Genomic DNA, 16,453 nt, shown 5'->3' with positions numbered 1-16,453 from the left:
TGAAACAAATTTTCTGTTTCCCTTTTTGCGCTGACATCACAAATCGTATTTTTCATCCCCTCCCCTCAAAACACCTGTCAGGCTCAAGGATCAGTTAATTCCCAATGGATAAAATCAAGTCCCACCATTTATTCTTCTCACTGAATAATCTGTTTACTCAGAAATACAACACAATATGGTTGTAAAATGGTTTCAAATGTCTTTGCATATGAACTTTAATGTGCTCAAATCATGATTTGTAATATATTTAATATATTACAGCTGGTACCACATAACATCCTGTTTGGTGAAAAATATTGTTTTGATCTTTAACCATCAGAATGAACAAATAGCACAATGACAGTTGGATTTAGACTTCATGGTAATGAGAATTAAGAGGGAACATATGCTTATTTGTAAAGAAAATATAATGTGACAGTGCAAAACAGTCTTAGTGGTCCTAAATAGTCTACATTTTCTTTATAAAAAAATATAATTTCGATCCTGTCAAGAACGTGTCATGATACGGGGTCATGATACTGCATGATTTTCATATTCATTACCATGATCATACCATCAATATGTTTTGTATATTATACTATTTAATGATACTGTATATTACAATCTATATAACATGTAAGATTAAACCATAACTTGTCTGAGAAAAACACTGCCACTTGAGAAATGAGCAGTCAGATATAGGACTATTTATTTCTGTGAAGAAAATAAAATGGACTCAAAGAATATGTTTTTTAATTAATGCCTTTGACATATTCTTCTCATATTAAAGGGGGGTGGTATAATGCCCTTTTCACAAGATGTAAAATAAGTGTCTGATGTCCCCAGATGTGAAGTTTTAGCTCAAAATACCCCACAGATATTTATATATAGCATGTTAAAATTGTCCCTTTTTGAGGGTGAGCAAAAACGCTCCATTTTGTGTCTGTCCCTTTAAATGCAAATGAGCTGCTGCTCCCAGCACAGGGGGCGGAGCTTCAAGAGCTCGTGTCCTTTTACCTCACACAGACATGCACTGGAAAATGTCTTTTTAAACTTTTAGCCTTTTATGTTCAAACCCGAGTCAGACAAAGATAGAGAGAGTCAAGAAGTGACAACGTGTATGCAACAGGACATCTCTGTATGGTTAGTTGATGAATTTATGTAGCTCATGTGTAGTTTTCTTCTAGTCATTGATTAGCATGTTCTGTCATGATAATCTATAAATCGTGTTCCCGGGGGCGGGGTTTATGTAAATTCTAGGGTTGGTGAAGTCACTAACCCGGGAGGAATGTTGTGTAGTCTCTACCAGCTGTTTAGTCCTTAAAAAGCGATTTCTTTAAAAGCAAATATCTCCCTTTGCTTTGAACTTTGAGCATTGTAACTTTGCAGATGTTGTTTATGCTCAAACAGCAACATTACACATTAACTAAAGTTAGAAAAGTGAAATCATAATCAACCACCCCTTTAAGACCGACTGAAAAAAGGTTGATTTTTAAAAACAAGTAATGCTTGCGGTGGGTAGCCTGTAAATAAACAACAAAAATTATGGATGTCTGAAATACGTGAAAAGTTTTTCAAACGTTTATTTATTTCTTATTTTCAAACAATTTTTTTTTTTTTTTTTTTTTTTACTCAAGTTTTGTATATAATATGATTTGCAATGAAAAATCTAATACAAAATCATTGGAAGGGACATTAAATCAAACTTGGGCAAGTGAAGTAAAAAAAAAAAAAATCACATATGGTACACTGAGTGTTGCTTACATTTATTATCTTGTAACTAAGGATTATATTTACTCCTCTTAGCATGTTAGACAGTTAATTTGAGAGCAGTTTGGCTTGTGTTTTATAAACAGACAAATAAGAGGATTATAGCGGATAAGCACTAACGCAATGTCGCCGCTAGAAGGCAGCGTTTGACAGGAAGAGATTTTAAATAGCATATGAACGACGCCATCTGCAGATTGTGTAGCCAACTAGTGAACACATTTTATTAATTGTTACAAAACATTAGACAACGGATGTGCTTTGGTCTAGAGCCCATTTTTAAAATTACATCATTCATAATCCATCCATCTTTTGGATTATTTTTTGACAACAATTCAGTTTAATCAAGGATTAGTTGTCCCACACATGTTGGATAAAATGCGTTTTAATAATATTAATATTGATAATAAAATGTTGTTTTGACAGGTAAAGGCATGGGGTTATGGCTCTGTACCACGAAAGAGCCTAAACATATCGAGATGCAGAACGCATGGCCTTCAAAGTCTTTGATAAGAAGGTAAATAACTTTTTTATGATCATTTAGCCTACACCTTATACAACTTTTTCACGGATACATGTGTATTACAGTGTATATATCATTAGCCGACTATTTTTAAGTGCATCTCAAGAAGAAATGTTCTTATAATATTTAATCTAAAAATAAATTATTTTATAATAACAAATAATAAAGTTGTTTTCAATAATATGCCTTTCTAAAATACTGGTTCTGGCAGGTTGCTAAAGAATTGCTAAGTGGTTGCTGTGGTATTCTGGGTAATTATTTACTTTAATTTAGATACTGTAGTTTGAATAATGAAAATTATGTGAGGACCATTTAGATTTTTGCATATTAAGATTATTTTCATGACAGCACTATATAGTTTATTGTATGTGTGTGTGTGTTGTATTTACACACACACACACACACACACACACACACACACACACACACACACACACACACACATTAATTTTAGATTAAATATGAACAGTTCTCGTTGAGATGCAGCCAAAAATAGTAGGCTAAACGTGTCTGTGAAAAAGTTCAGAGAAAAAAAAGAAGAAATATATATTAATTTAAGCATGATAAAGTATGATACAATGTAATCCCATAATCTGAGAATTGGGAGGATTCTTGTTCATTTAGAGTGAATATAGAATTGACAGACATGTTCCTGACACATTAATTAATTAAGACTAAATAAAACAATTAAAATGAACAAAAATGCCTTTTCATTAGTGTTTGAGACCCGAACCATTACCCATAAATCGCCTAATTTGAGTTCACATCATGCACAGGTGAGGCAGCAAGGGGTTAACATCCTTGAAATCCTCTTCCCTGGACACATTCACAGCATCTGTGTCCAACCATTAAATCCTGTCCTCATTCCTGCTAAGCTAGACGGACATCCAGCTGAGCCAATCACAGCCTTCAGCTGCCCCACAGCCAACCAATCGCAGAGCAGGAACAGAGGAGGGACGTTGCTGGATCACACAGCTTGGGTTTGTAGCATCCTTGTAGCTCTTCTTGTCTTGTCTCTGAATAAAATGATATGAAAGAAAAACAGAAAACAGCTGAAAAGAAAGAAAAATGAGATGTGATTTTGTACGGTGGGACGAAATGTGGTGAACGCAGGGATCCAGAGGGGGAAAACATTTCAATTTACAGCCTCTCATCTGGTCTGTTCTAGCCGAGGAACGAAGGAGGAGGGGTGAAAGGAGAAATTCCCTCTCCTTTTTTTCCATCGGCTGCCTGGAAAACCTTGGAAGGACATCGTCCGTGGCCACATTTCTCCATGAATAGGTCTGTATCTCTCATATTAGCAGCTTGTGACAATATAAAACATTTTCTAATCAGATTTCAGCTTATTAACACTAATTTTAAACTCTTTAAATGCTCTATAGAATTCAATTAATGCAGAAAAACAGATTTATAACTGATAAGGCACAGGAGCAGGCACCTTATTTTGGTGTCTGTTGGTATGCCTAGCTTTGTCTTGTGGTGGCCTCTGATTGGTCGAGGAGGCAGGCTTAAGAATGCCTGAAGCGTTCTGATTGGCCCGAAGGACTAACATGTTCTTTATTAAGCGTGCAGACTGTTTACACATTGACAAGACAGAGCTTTCAGCCTAAATGATCATGTAAGAAGTTAATCAACACCACCCAAATACACAGATTACTGAGATCTGCTGCAGATATTCTTGTCTTCTGTGTTTGAATGTCCTTTTTTGACAGGGAAAAACATAAGAAAGTCAAATACCTGTAGTCTAATGTTTGTTGACTATTTCAGTTTAAGTACAAACAAAATCACATTTACAAGATTGTGCTTGCAGTGAAAGTCTGAGCAATGCATTTCACCAGGACATTTTTTAAATAAATTTTTTTGTGTGGCTGTTTTGAAAGGAAAGCCTTTACAACACTAAATGTTAATGTAAAATAAAATCATGAGATTTGCTTGCCGATGCAAAATTATATCTTATAAGACACCATGACTCCTGTGATGACGTAAAGTAAAGCCGGTAAAAGTTGATGCATAAGATGATTTAGACTTTACAACTCAAATAACACACTTTTTGCATTGAAGAATTATTTAAAGTGCATTAAAGAAAATGGAAGCTGCACATTTTGGCCTTTAAATCCTCCAGTTTGGGCCCCTACACTGTAAAAAAAATCTGTAGAAATTACAGTATTACTGGCAGCTGCTTGCCAGTAACTTACTGTAGATTTAAATTGATGTTATTTACTGGCAACAGTTTGTTCAAAGTTAAATGAACATTAAACATTAACAAGTCTTTATCTTTACAGAATAAAACTAAAATAACAACCTCATGCAAAGCATTCTGGGAACCAAAATCTGAAGGAAAAAAAAACAGAAAAAGGTTGATGAAGATTTCTGGTTCCCAGAAAGCTTTGCATTAGATTGTTATTTTATAGTTTTATTCTGTAAAGACAAAGACTTGTTAATGTTTAATGTTCATTTAACTTTGAACAAACTGCTGCCAGTAAATAACATAAATTTAAATCTACAGTAAGTTACTGGCAAATAGCTGCATAACTACAGCAATTTTTTTACAGTGTACGCTATTGTAAGTGCATTCCTGGAAAGACCTGGTAAACGAGAAGTTGAAATTATTGTTTGTGGTCGGTGTTTTAAAGTGGTGTGATTAGTTGCTAGGGTGTTCTAGCATTGCTATAGGGTGTTCTGACCAGTGTTGTTAACCCTTTTAATGCATTAAAAACTGTATACCTGTTGTATTCCCGGGTCCGTTTGGACCCAGTGGAATGTAAGCTTATAAAACAGTCATAATTTAAGATTTTTATATTTTAACTGATCATATTGTAACTGATCAGTAACTTCTCATTAATGAGTGAATGTGCACATTTAAAAAACAAAAAAGTTTTGATGGATTTACCATGCTATTACTACATTCACCCCTTTTTTTATTAATTATAAAATTCGGTAACACTTTATTTTACAGTGTCCTTGTTACATATGTTACATGTAATTGTCGTAGTAATAACAGTAAATTATGCATAATTACATGCAACTAACCCTCAACCATATCCTAATCCTACCCTAATCCTATAGTAAGTACATGTAGTTAATTAATATTACTCAATACTTAAATATATAATTACACTGTAACAATGACACCTTAAAATAAAGTGTAAAATTCTTTGAAATTTAAAATTTAGCAAGAACAACAGCAAAAAACAGTTTAATACAAGATATTACTAAATATTAAATATTCTAAATACTAAAATATTCTGAAATGTTTTCAAACTAAATATATTAATTAAACTAAGTTTCAGAATAAATAAAAAAAATCTTTTTTTGGTAAAATCGTTTTTGGTCATTTAAATAAAATAAAATATAATTAGTAGATGTAAAATTCAAAAAACTTAAACAAAAATACGAGAATTGTTGCAAATACATGTTGCATTGGCAACTGGTTGAAATATGTTTAAGTTAAAGTATAAATTAGACTAAAATTGAAATAGAAATGAATTACAGCTATAGAAAAAAAACTAAAAGTAATAAAAATGACAAGAGCACATGACAAAAGTACTAATACTTAAAGCTGCAGTCCGTGACTTTTTTGGGGTTAAAAATTATCCAAAATAAATGTTTTCTAAACATTAAGCTTGTAATAATGTTTTTAATTCCAGTGGTACTGGTGGATTTCTGTGGGAAATTCAAGCATGTCTCTGCGTCATTACGTCACATCTGTCCACATAAAGAAGAGTCTCGGCTAGTAGGCTATGAGTGTGAGGATGTTGGAGGTGGAGATTTATAGCCTTTTCTCACAGCATTTGATATTATTAAACTCCAGAAAGGTTCAAACGACAATCACCAGTGACAACTGGAGATTCACCCGTCGTAAAACGCAAAAGACTTCGGACTTCGGAGTGGCTACAGAATAAAAGAGACTGCAACCGGCCCATGCGAAAACAAGGATAAATATCGGAAGGGAAGAAACTGAACTACAGGTAGCCCTAGTACACATTAATGTATAACGCAATGCTAATGTTGTTTTAGATGTTAATTTGAGAACAAAGTATAATTTGCACGGTTTGACGTGATATGATAAGCATGATATGATATGATAAAAAAGTAGAATCTGTGATTGCGAATGCCAGTATCCACACCGGCGCGGTGAATGATAGACGCACATTCTCCTCAAAACATTGGATTCATCCGCGCTGTGCCGTGCCGAGGCACAACCCACGTAAAGTTGATAATTCTGTGAATAACTGCAATTGCAGATTTCAAACAGAGATGGCGACAAAGAGGAAAAATTACAAACTGCAGCTTTAAACTAAAATAAAAATTAAAACTGAAAATATAAAAATAAAAGGTGTATATATAGGCTATATATATATATATATATCAAAATATGAATTAATACTAACTAAAATAACACGGGTTCTGGCTGGTTGCTAGAGAATTGCTAAGTGGTTGCTGTGGTATTCTGGGTAGTTACTTCAATGTAAGTATGTCGTATTTTTTTCACCTTTTTTATCATCAAAAAATTGTGAAAAGTCTGATCACTTTAGCACTTTTCACAACTGCACATTCTTTTAATTCCTAGTGTTTGGGGTTTGTTTAAATCACCAAGTATGAGCAATTGATGTTTGCCTTACTTACATGATCATATAAATTCAGCAAGTGTGTGAATTAATGTATCAGATATTGCAGGTGGCCTCAGGCCTGTTGTTAGAAAGTGAGAGAGAATGAGAGAGAGAGAGAGAGAGAGAGAGAAACAGCGAGAGCAAGCAACAACGCATCTGTGCATCTCTTTGTCATCTCTTACGAAACGGACCTCTTTCAACGTGAACCGTGTTTCTGGGTACTTGCTTTCCTAGGTAGAGTATCAGACTGTCTCTCTCTCTCTGTTTCTCTGTGCCACTCTTGTACCCACATCCTGCCACGACACCCGCTGCTGCAGGGAGGATAGAAGTATAACGGCAACAAAACACACACACACACACACACACACACACGCACACACAGACACACACACACACGCCTATATACACACACACACACAAACTGACACACGCCCATACACACACACACATGCTCACACACAGACACACACACGCCCATACACACACACACACACATGCTCACACAAACACACACACACACACACACACATACATACGCTCACACAGACACACACACGCCCATACACACACACACAAACACATCCGCTCACACAGACACACACACGCCCATACACAGACCCACACACACACACGCCCATACACACACAGACACACACACACGCCCATACACACACAGACACACACACACGCCCATACACACACGCACACACACACGCCCATACACACACACACAGACAGACACAAACACACGCTCACACACACGCCCATACACACACACGCCCATACTCACGCACACACACGCCCATACACACACAACAAACACACGCATGCACTTTCAGGAGAATTATGGGTGCATTCATTAAAACAAGTCCAATTTAAATTTCACACAGAATAAAAAATAAAATAAAAACCCCTTCTAAACCTGCTTCTTCTGCAGAACACAAAGACTGTTAAGACTTTTGGGTGAAGTATACCTTTAAGATATTTTTCAGTGTGACCGTTTATTCATGCTAATTCTGTTAAAAATTGTCAAGCCAAATTTTCATTAGTTTAATTTAATTGGTTTTAATTCATATTATAAAAAAAAAATATTATTTGAATCAGCCAAACAATTTTTTTTTACAGTGTACCATTATTATGTATAAATAATTTTCATTTGAAAAATATGTCATTTATTCGTTTTCTTTTTACATTACAGTGAGGAGAATATGGTTTTGTCGTAAAAATAAGCGTTGTTTTGGGGAGAAATACTTTTTTTTTTTTTACAAACTTTGTGAAATTATATATCATTTTCATACATACAGTACACTACTGTTCAAAAGTTTGTCTGTAATCATTTTTATTTTTTACAGAAGTATGCTCACCAAGGCTGCATTCTGATTTTTAAAATATTACAATTTATTTTGTTTACATATATTTTAAGATGTAATTTATTTCTCTGATACAAAGCTGAATTTTCAGCATTATTGCTCCAGTCTTCAGTGTCACATGATCCTTCAGAAATCATTCTAATATGATGATTTGCTGCTCAAGAAACATTTCTGATTATTATCAGTGTTGCAAACAGTTGTGCTGCTTCATATTTCTCAGGAAATATAAAGTTTAAAAGAACAGCATTTATTTGAAATAGAAATCTTGTAACATTTTAATTATCTTTACAGTTACCTGTTTTTGCTGAATAAAAGTATCTTTCTTCCAAAAATAAAAAAATCTTTCTGACCCCAAACAGAAGTGTATTTTGAGAACGGTAGTGTATTTTGAGAGTAAAACTACACAACACACTTTTTAACTGTACATGTCAAATTTTAAATTCTAGAAAGAAAGTTGATTCATGCCACCAAAAGCTGTTCATCTTTGTTTCGAAAGTCTTGTATATTTGTGTTCATCAAGCTAAATATTTTTCAAAATGGTCATATCTAGATTGGGGAATTTAATTTTACTGTTCTGAATTTCTGTCATTCCAAACCAAACCAAATGACTTTCTTTTTCTTTTTTTCTTTTTTTTTTAAAGAACGAACGTTTACTGTTACTGGATGAAAAGCACCATAAAATTATCATAAAAGTATAGTCCATATGACTCATGCACAATATTCCGTGTCCCCTGAAGTCATACAATAGCTTTGTGTGAGGAACAGACTGAAATTTAAATCCAATTTTCATCAAGATATAATATGGCTTGGAATATTCATTGGATTTATTTTGTTATGAAGGTGAGCCAACAATAACTGACTTTTATTTTTTGACGTCCCTTTAACAGCATGAGAAGCTCTTTGTGAATGGAGACAGTCTGCGGTTTAGGAGATTTCTACATTCTCATTCACATCCACGAGATCTCAACAGCAGATTCTCCTATTCTCTATTTTAAGCGGCGAGTCTCGTTCCTGCCTCCAGCCCCCACATCCACAAACACACATACACACACACACACGGATCCTAACGGTTGTAGTGTGGAAGGAAGCTTGCGGTTTGCCAACAGTATCTTAAAAGTTCAAACATCCATATGTTGTCCACAGGGTTTGTACTTGCGCACACACACACACACATGCCACACACACACACACATTCAGTCAAGAGCATGCAATCACACACAGATTTTCTTACTGAGCCACTAAACTATCCAAATCTGAATGAATCTAAAACCCCCTTTTTTCCCCCTGTTTTAAGTTTCTAATTAATTAGGTGCTTTCAAGTTTCTCGGTTCAATCTCAGATATTCATAAAGAAAAAAGAAAATGCTTCTTGTTGAGTTTAGCACTTCGATCTCATTTGACCAAATCACAGTCTTTTCAGAGAGTTTTAACTAAGTTATTTAACAAGGATTCTTTACAAGTGATCAAAAGTGACAGTAAAGACATTTAAAATGTTACAAAAGATATCTATTTCAAATAAATATTGTTCTTTTTTAACTTTCTATTAATGAAATAATTCTGAATAAAATGTTTCATGGTTTTCACAAAAATATGATCAGCACAACTGTTTTCAACATTGATAATAATCAGAAATGTTTCTTGAGCAGCAAATCATCGTATCAGAATGATTTCTGAAGGAACGTGTGACACTGAAGACTGGAGCAATGATGATGAAAATTAAGCTTTCATCACAGAAATAAATTACATTTACAATATATTCAAACAGAAGACAGTTATATTAAATTGTAATATTATTTCACAACATTGCGGTTTTTACTGTATTTCTAACAAATAAATGCAGCATTAAAGAGACTTCTTTAAAAAAAAAAGTAAAATCTTTTGACCACAAACTCTTCAATCAGTACTGAAAAATATATATAAAAAATAGTTTAATTTATTTTAAAATGGTCTCTTTTCTCCAGTATTTGTATTTTTATGCTTAATGAGTAAACGGAATCAATTGTTCGCTTGCTTCATGTAAGTAATGCTATTTATGCCAAATATGATGAGAGGGACCCCTTACTAAAGTATAAAAAGCAGCCGTTTTCATGTATACATTTATACTGTTAAAAATAAAAATATAATTAAGTGTGTAAAATATTACAAATAAAACATGTATGTTTCAGTTAGGTTAGATTGTTTCTTTTTTATTACACACCAGTAGAATATTTTTAATGTAAATAAACCTGAAAAGAAACAAATCTATGGCTATCAATTGAATTAAAAGTTAATGTGATTAACCCCATCATTTTCAACCAGTCTTTTGAAAGAAGAATGAAACCATGTCAAAATTAAAGAACTATAAAATAAAATAAATATATTCATTTTCTTCTGTTTTTCTAGTTTTTTTTCATGGACCCCTAAGTTTGTTAACTCACCATGTTTCAGAACAAAGCCAAATTCGATCCAACATTAAGTGATGTTCCTCCACAGGATTCCTGCCGGAGTTCAGGAACACCGTGAGCGCCTCATGGCCGCCGCCCATTGGAGGATTGAATCCCAGTAGGGTTGCCTTCAAAACACACTCGGCTCGCCTTCACGCCGGCGTCCTGCAACAACCATGTCTCTGACCACCACCAAACCCCAGTCGTTGACGTCCACCCAAACCCAAACCCTGACCCCATTCCCAGCCCCCACCCTCCCCCTCACCACCTTCATTCCTGTTTTCACAAGCTCAGGAGAGCCCAGAACCGAGCCGGAGAACATCACGACCAGGATCACGTGGTCCGCCAACGGGACGGGCCTGAACTCCACGCAGATGCCCGTCTCGTCGGTGGAAGGCGCTGGGATGGGAATGGTGCTCGTTCCCTTTGGCATCATCACAGTCATCGGGCTGGCTGTTGTTGTGGTGAGGAAAATAAGATTCCACAAACATGTTAGGCAGGATCATGTGACACTTGAGGACATTTTAAAATACAGTCAAACAGAAAACATTTAATTTTAATTTTTGATCAAATAAATGCAGCCATAGTGAGCATAAGAGACTTCTTTCAAAAAACAGAAACAAATCTTACCGACCCCAAACTTTTGAACGGTATTGTATAGGGAAAGTGGGGTGAGTTGTGCCAGTTTTTACTCAAAGTGACTTTAAAGTGAGGCCATGGCAGTAATGCCTTCAACTTAAGGATGTACATATATTTCAGGATGTGGTGCATCCCTGAGAACAATAACTTTGGATCTGAAATAAATTGTTTCAGAAATATAGCTCTTGGGAAAAAAGTGGTCTCATGGCACAACTTGCCCCTGGTGCGGGGGAAGTTGTGCCTTTGGGGAAATACATTGGGGGTAAATTGTGCCAGTGATTTCTGAAGTAAAACAGAACATTTTAATGTTATGAACCGTAATGCTATATGAAAGCAAGATAAATTCAATACAAAATTACTAATTTAAGGTTTATTTAGATATTGTCACCCTGGAATACCATAGCATGCGTTTTTCCTACTATGGTCAATTGCATAGGGATTTTGTATTGAACATAACTCTGGATCACAGTGTCACAGAGACAAGGGGCGGGCTCATTTTACTCAGACGACCAATCAGTCTCTCAGGATCATTGTGAAGCTATCAAGCTATGCCCTAGCAACCATTTAGAGCACCATAGCAACACAATATATGATATTTGTGAATCATTTCAGGCAAAAATGCTTTGGCAATAGATGCCTGTTGACATAGCGCTGTCTGTCAATTATGTAACATATAAGAATAAAGTGACTAGGCTTATTTCTAAACATCCTATTGTGACATAGGCCACTTAAAAACGGAATAAAACTTCTCTTTAATAACATAGTGCAAACTCAAAACTGAAATCAGTGTTAGCTAAATTAAACAAATAGCAGGCAGGCCTAAGTCAAACAATGATGAGGCATGCCCATCTCCTCACTTCTCAAGATTATCCCCTGTGAGTATGTAGGTCTAGGTGGTCTGGATCTGGCACAACTTAACCCAGGCCCTCTGGCACAAATCACCCCAGACCCACAAGTTTGAAAAACTAGCATGATCCAGCAGTTAAGAGCTAACATCATGCTAACTGTATAGACTCATTGTGTAGCCTACTAAAGCACTAAAACATGTGTGAAATGTTTTCAAACTTGTCTATAATTGTTCAGACACTACAATCAAAAAACCTTAATCATAGAAATTTTACTTTGAAAGGGAAAAAACAGTTTTTTGCACTAAAATGTGCTTAACTCTCATGCCATGTGTCTCTCTTCTTTGGAGAACGAGTAAAAGTGATTGCTTTTCAAAATTATGTGGTCACATGACCAATTTCTTCTATGGTTTTCCAGAAACAAGGGTGGAACTACTTCCCCCCCTGGCACAAATCACCCCACTCTCCCTATGCTTGTGTACTTCTAAAAGTTGACAAAATTAAGCAGATACACACGTTTAAAATGAAACTCTCTTCTGTGGTGAAATTATTTGGTCTTTTTATGATATCATTCTGTTTGTTTTAATTGATTTAGAATGTAATATGTGACCCTGGATCACAAAACCAGTCACGAGTCGCACGGGTATATTTGTGGCAATAGCCAACAATACATTGTATGGGTCAAAATTATCCATTTTTCTTTTATGCCAAAAATCATTAGGATATTAAGTAAAGATCATGTTCCATGAAGATATTTAGTAAATTTCCTACTGTAAATATATAAAACATTTATTTTTGTGAATGCAGCACAATCGCCAACATAAATGAAAAACTTTAAAGGCGATTTTCTCAATGTTTCGATTTTTTTACACCCTCAGATTTTCAAATAGTTGTATCTCAGCCAAATATTGTCCTATCCTAAAAAAAACAAAACAAACAAACACATAAATCAATGGAAAGCTTATTTATTCAGCTTTCAGATGATGTATAAATCTCAGTTTCAAATAAATGACCCATGCGACTGGTTTTGTGGTCCAGGGTCACATGTGAATTTATGTAACACTTGTATCTTACATAACATTTTTCTTTTCTTTACCAGCTTCTGTACATCCGGAAAAAGAAAAGGTAAGAAAATGTGCATTCCTGTATCGCTCCACTAACAGCCTTGAGAACTGAAGGTTCTGCAGTGAATATTTAATACGAGGCTGTGAAAAATGTTGACCTCTGATGTTTCCCACATAGAAGCTGTGTTGTGTTTTTCTCTAGGCTGGAGAAACTGAGACACCAGCTGATGCCCATGTATAACTTTGATCCGGCTGAAGAACAGGATGATCTAGAGCAGGAACTCTTGGACCACGGACGAGACGGAAGCCCAGCAGGACCAAACTCCAAAGTAAGAGTACAACACCACACGGCCAAAGCAGGCAAAAAACATGCCATCAAATAATATAATAATTGTTAGGACATACATTGCTGATTTTAAAGTAAAATAGTTTCTGTGTCTGTAGATATATAGATAGATAGAATGATATAATGTTGGATGGATGATAGATAGATAGATAGATAGATAGATAGATAGATAGATAGATAGATAGATAGATAGAATGATACAATGATACAATGATAGAATGTTGGATAGATAGATAGATAGATAGATAGATAGATAGATAGATAGATAGATAGATAGATAGATAGATAGATAGATAGATAGAATGATACAATGATACAATGATAGAATGTTGGATAGATAGATAGATAGATAGATAGATAGATAGATAGATAGATAGATAGATAGATAGATAGATACAATGATAGATAGATAGATAGATAGATAGATAGATAGATAGAATGATACAATGATACAATGATAGAATGTTGGATAGATAGATAGATAGATAGATAGATAGATAGATAGATAGATAGATAGATAGATAGATAGATAGATAGATAGATAGATAGATAGATACAATGATAGATAGATAGATAGAGAGATAGATAGATAGATAGATAGATAGATAGATAGATAGATAGATAGATAGATAGATAGATAGATAGATAGATAGATACAATGATAGATAGATAGATAGATAGATAGATAGATAGATAGATAGATACAATGATATAATGATGGATAGATAGATAGATAGATAGATAGATAGATAGATAGATAGATAGATAGATAGATAGATAGGTACAATGATATAACGATAGAATGATGGATGGATAGATAGATAGATAGATAGATAGATAGATAGATAGATAGATAGATAGATAGATAGATAGATAGATAGATAGATAGATAGATAGAATGGTACAATGATAGAATGTTGGATAGATAGATAGATAGATAGATAGATAGATAGATAGATAGATAGATAGATAGATAGATAGATAGATAGATAGAATGATATAATGATGGATAGATAGATAGATAGATAGATAGATAGATAGATAGATAGATAGATAGATAGATAGATAGATAGATAGATAGGTACAATGATATAACGATAGAATGATGGATGGATAGATAGATAGATAGATAGATAGATAGATAGATAGATAGATAGATAGATAGATAGATAGATAGATAGATAGATAGATAGATAGACAGACAACATGGGGTTTCTTTCAAAAATAATTTCTACCATATATTATTAAATGCTTTATCTTAATTTCAGTTTCTACATTCTTATTTCTCTTAAGTTCTGACACAAGGCCATGTGGTTTGTTATTTGTGGTAAAGTATCCATCACTGTAAATATGTTTTTTTTTTACCATACGTCCATTTAATACCTCTATTAATCTTCATCAAACAGCAGCTGTGACTGAATCCACCTTTAAACACTCGTCCATTTGTGTTCTGGCTCATTAGTCTCACTCTCATACTGTCAACACAATTCATTACATTTTGCAAATCGATATTTGTGCAATATTACACTGTAGAACTAGGTTTCAATGTGTATTAATTCTATTCTATAATGTTCTTCCGTCAATGTCGCGTGTTATTTGTTTACTTTCACTCTCTCTTTCCCGCCACAGACACTGAGCACAAGTCAGGGAACAACCCAAAAACCCAGTCGACTTGTTTTCACTGACGTGGCCGACGCCATCAATGCATGACGACACTCACATGCTGCACAGGAACCAAGGACACGGAATCTGGACAACTGGACACACTGGGATTCAGGAATATTTGCATTGACATTTGGTACAGTATAGTGCACTGTAAAAAAAATTGGGTTAACTGCTGCCTTTTTCATTAATAATTGCTAAGCCAAAGTTACAATCTGCAGCACTGAGATCATTACATCTTTGACCACTTTGATTTTAGTATATTTAGTGAATTTAGTATAAACCCAAAAAACTCTCAAAGTGCAAATGACAGAAGTTATTGTAACAAATACACAATGACATGAATATTTTTTACGGTGTGCATTGATGAATAAGACATTATACATTTTAAGGACACGCAAAAAAGACAAGCACTTCAATACAAACGTCCTCTGGATCAGTCCAACTGTTATGAACACTCATGCAAACAGGGACTTTATTTTCATTTTCATAATCTCTAGGTGTAATACGAATCATTTTGAGCCTCATTCATGAAACATGAGCAAAACGAATGTCTCTGTAAATCTTTTGTTAAACCGTTTTGACATAAATTGCTGCATAATGCGACAATTTAGCAAACAATGATTTTAGAAACACTGGATGAGGCTCACTGTGTTACTTGAGTCTGAATGACTGATAAAATAATCAGTTATGCAGATTATTTATTTTTAAGAAGGGAATCCAAATGCAACTTTTGTATGTGAGAAATCTATTAGTTTGGTGAATGAGAAAACCTCACGATTTATTATTTATTCACAGCTGAAAGCATTCTGTGAATTGATGTGTTTACTAAAAGGAAATACATGAACTTTCCCATGAAGAGAATCTCAGCTTTAAAGTTTCATTTCTTTCATTTAAATTGTGATGAACTGTCAGACATCAGTGAGACAGCATTATAAAAATCTTCCATGTGATATGAGCTTACTGTTTCAGTTCACTGAAACACAAATGTTCTGTCACGGAGTCTGAGTCTGCATTGACTGATTACACAAGATTTACCTTTGTGTGTGTGTGTGTGTGTGTGTGGTTGTGTAGATGTAATAATCCTGTGCACCACAAACCAGCGGTAGATCATTTTAAAGAAGTTTTTATGACAATGAAGGACATAATAAAAAGGATATTTACACTATGACACGTGCATGTGTGTTCTTGGAAACTAGGGAATCATTTTTGGTTAATGCAATAAA

The 16,453-nt window shown here is 34.5% G+C and overlaps 1 protein-coding gene across 3 annotated transcripts; it reads left to right on the top strand.

Moving 5' to 3' along the window:
- Window positions 1–2,118: 2,118 nt before the first annotated feature.
- On the top strand, window positions 2,119–16,398 carry cUnh3orf18 (chromosome Un C3orf18 homolog). 3 transcript variants are annotated; one of them, XM_084129922.1, is made up of 7 exons: window positions 2,119–2,263; window positions 3,046–3,249; window positions 3,438–3,550; window positions 10,721–11,135; window positions 13,255–13,280; window positions 13,422–13,548; window positions 14,859–14,909. In XM_084129922.1, the coding sequence occupies exons 4-7, from the start codon at window positions 10,848–10,850 to the stop codon at window positions 14,862–14,864; spliced, it is 447 nt and encodes a 148-aa protein (XP_083986048.1). In that variant the 5' UTR covers window positions 2,119–2,263; window positions 3,046–3,249; window positions 3,438–3,550; window positions 10,721–10,847; the 3' UTR covers window positions 14,865–14,909. The 3 variants fall into 3 exon arrangements, with proteins under 3 accessions (XP_083986048.1, XP_083986046.1, XP_083986047.1); XM_084129920.1 differs by lacking the exon at window positions 14,859–14,909 and adding an exon at window positions 15,195–16,398 and having other exon boundaries at window positions 2,131–2,263; XM_084129921.1 differs by lacking the exons at window positions 2,119–2,263; window positions 3,046–3,249; window positions 3,438–3,550; window positions 14,859–14,909 and adding exons at window positions 7,292–7,842; window positions 15,195–16,398.
- The last annotated feature ends 55 nt before the right edge of the window (window positions 16,399–16,453 follow it).

Source organism: Abramis brama (assembly GCF_963993115.1).
Source record: "Abramis brama genome assembly, chromosome: 11".
Lineage (NCBI taxonomy): Eukaryota > Metazoa > Chordata > Actinopteri > Cypriniformes > Leuciscidae > Abramis > Abramis brama.
This window is presented reverse-complemented; position numbering and strand designations above follow the sequence as displayed.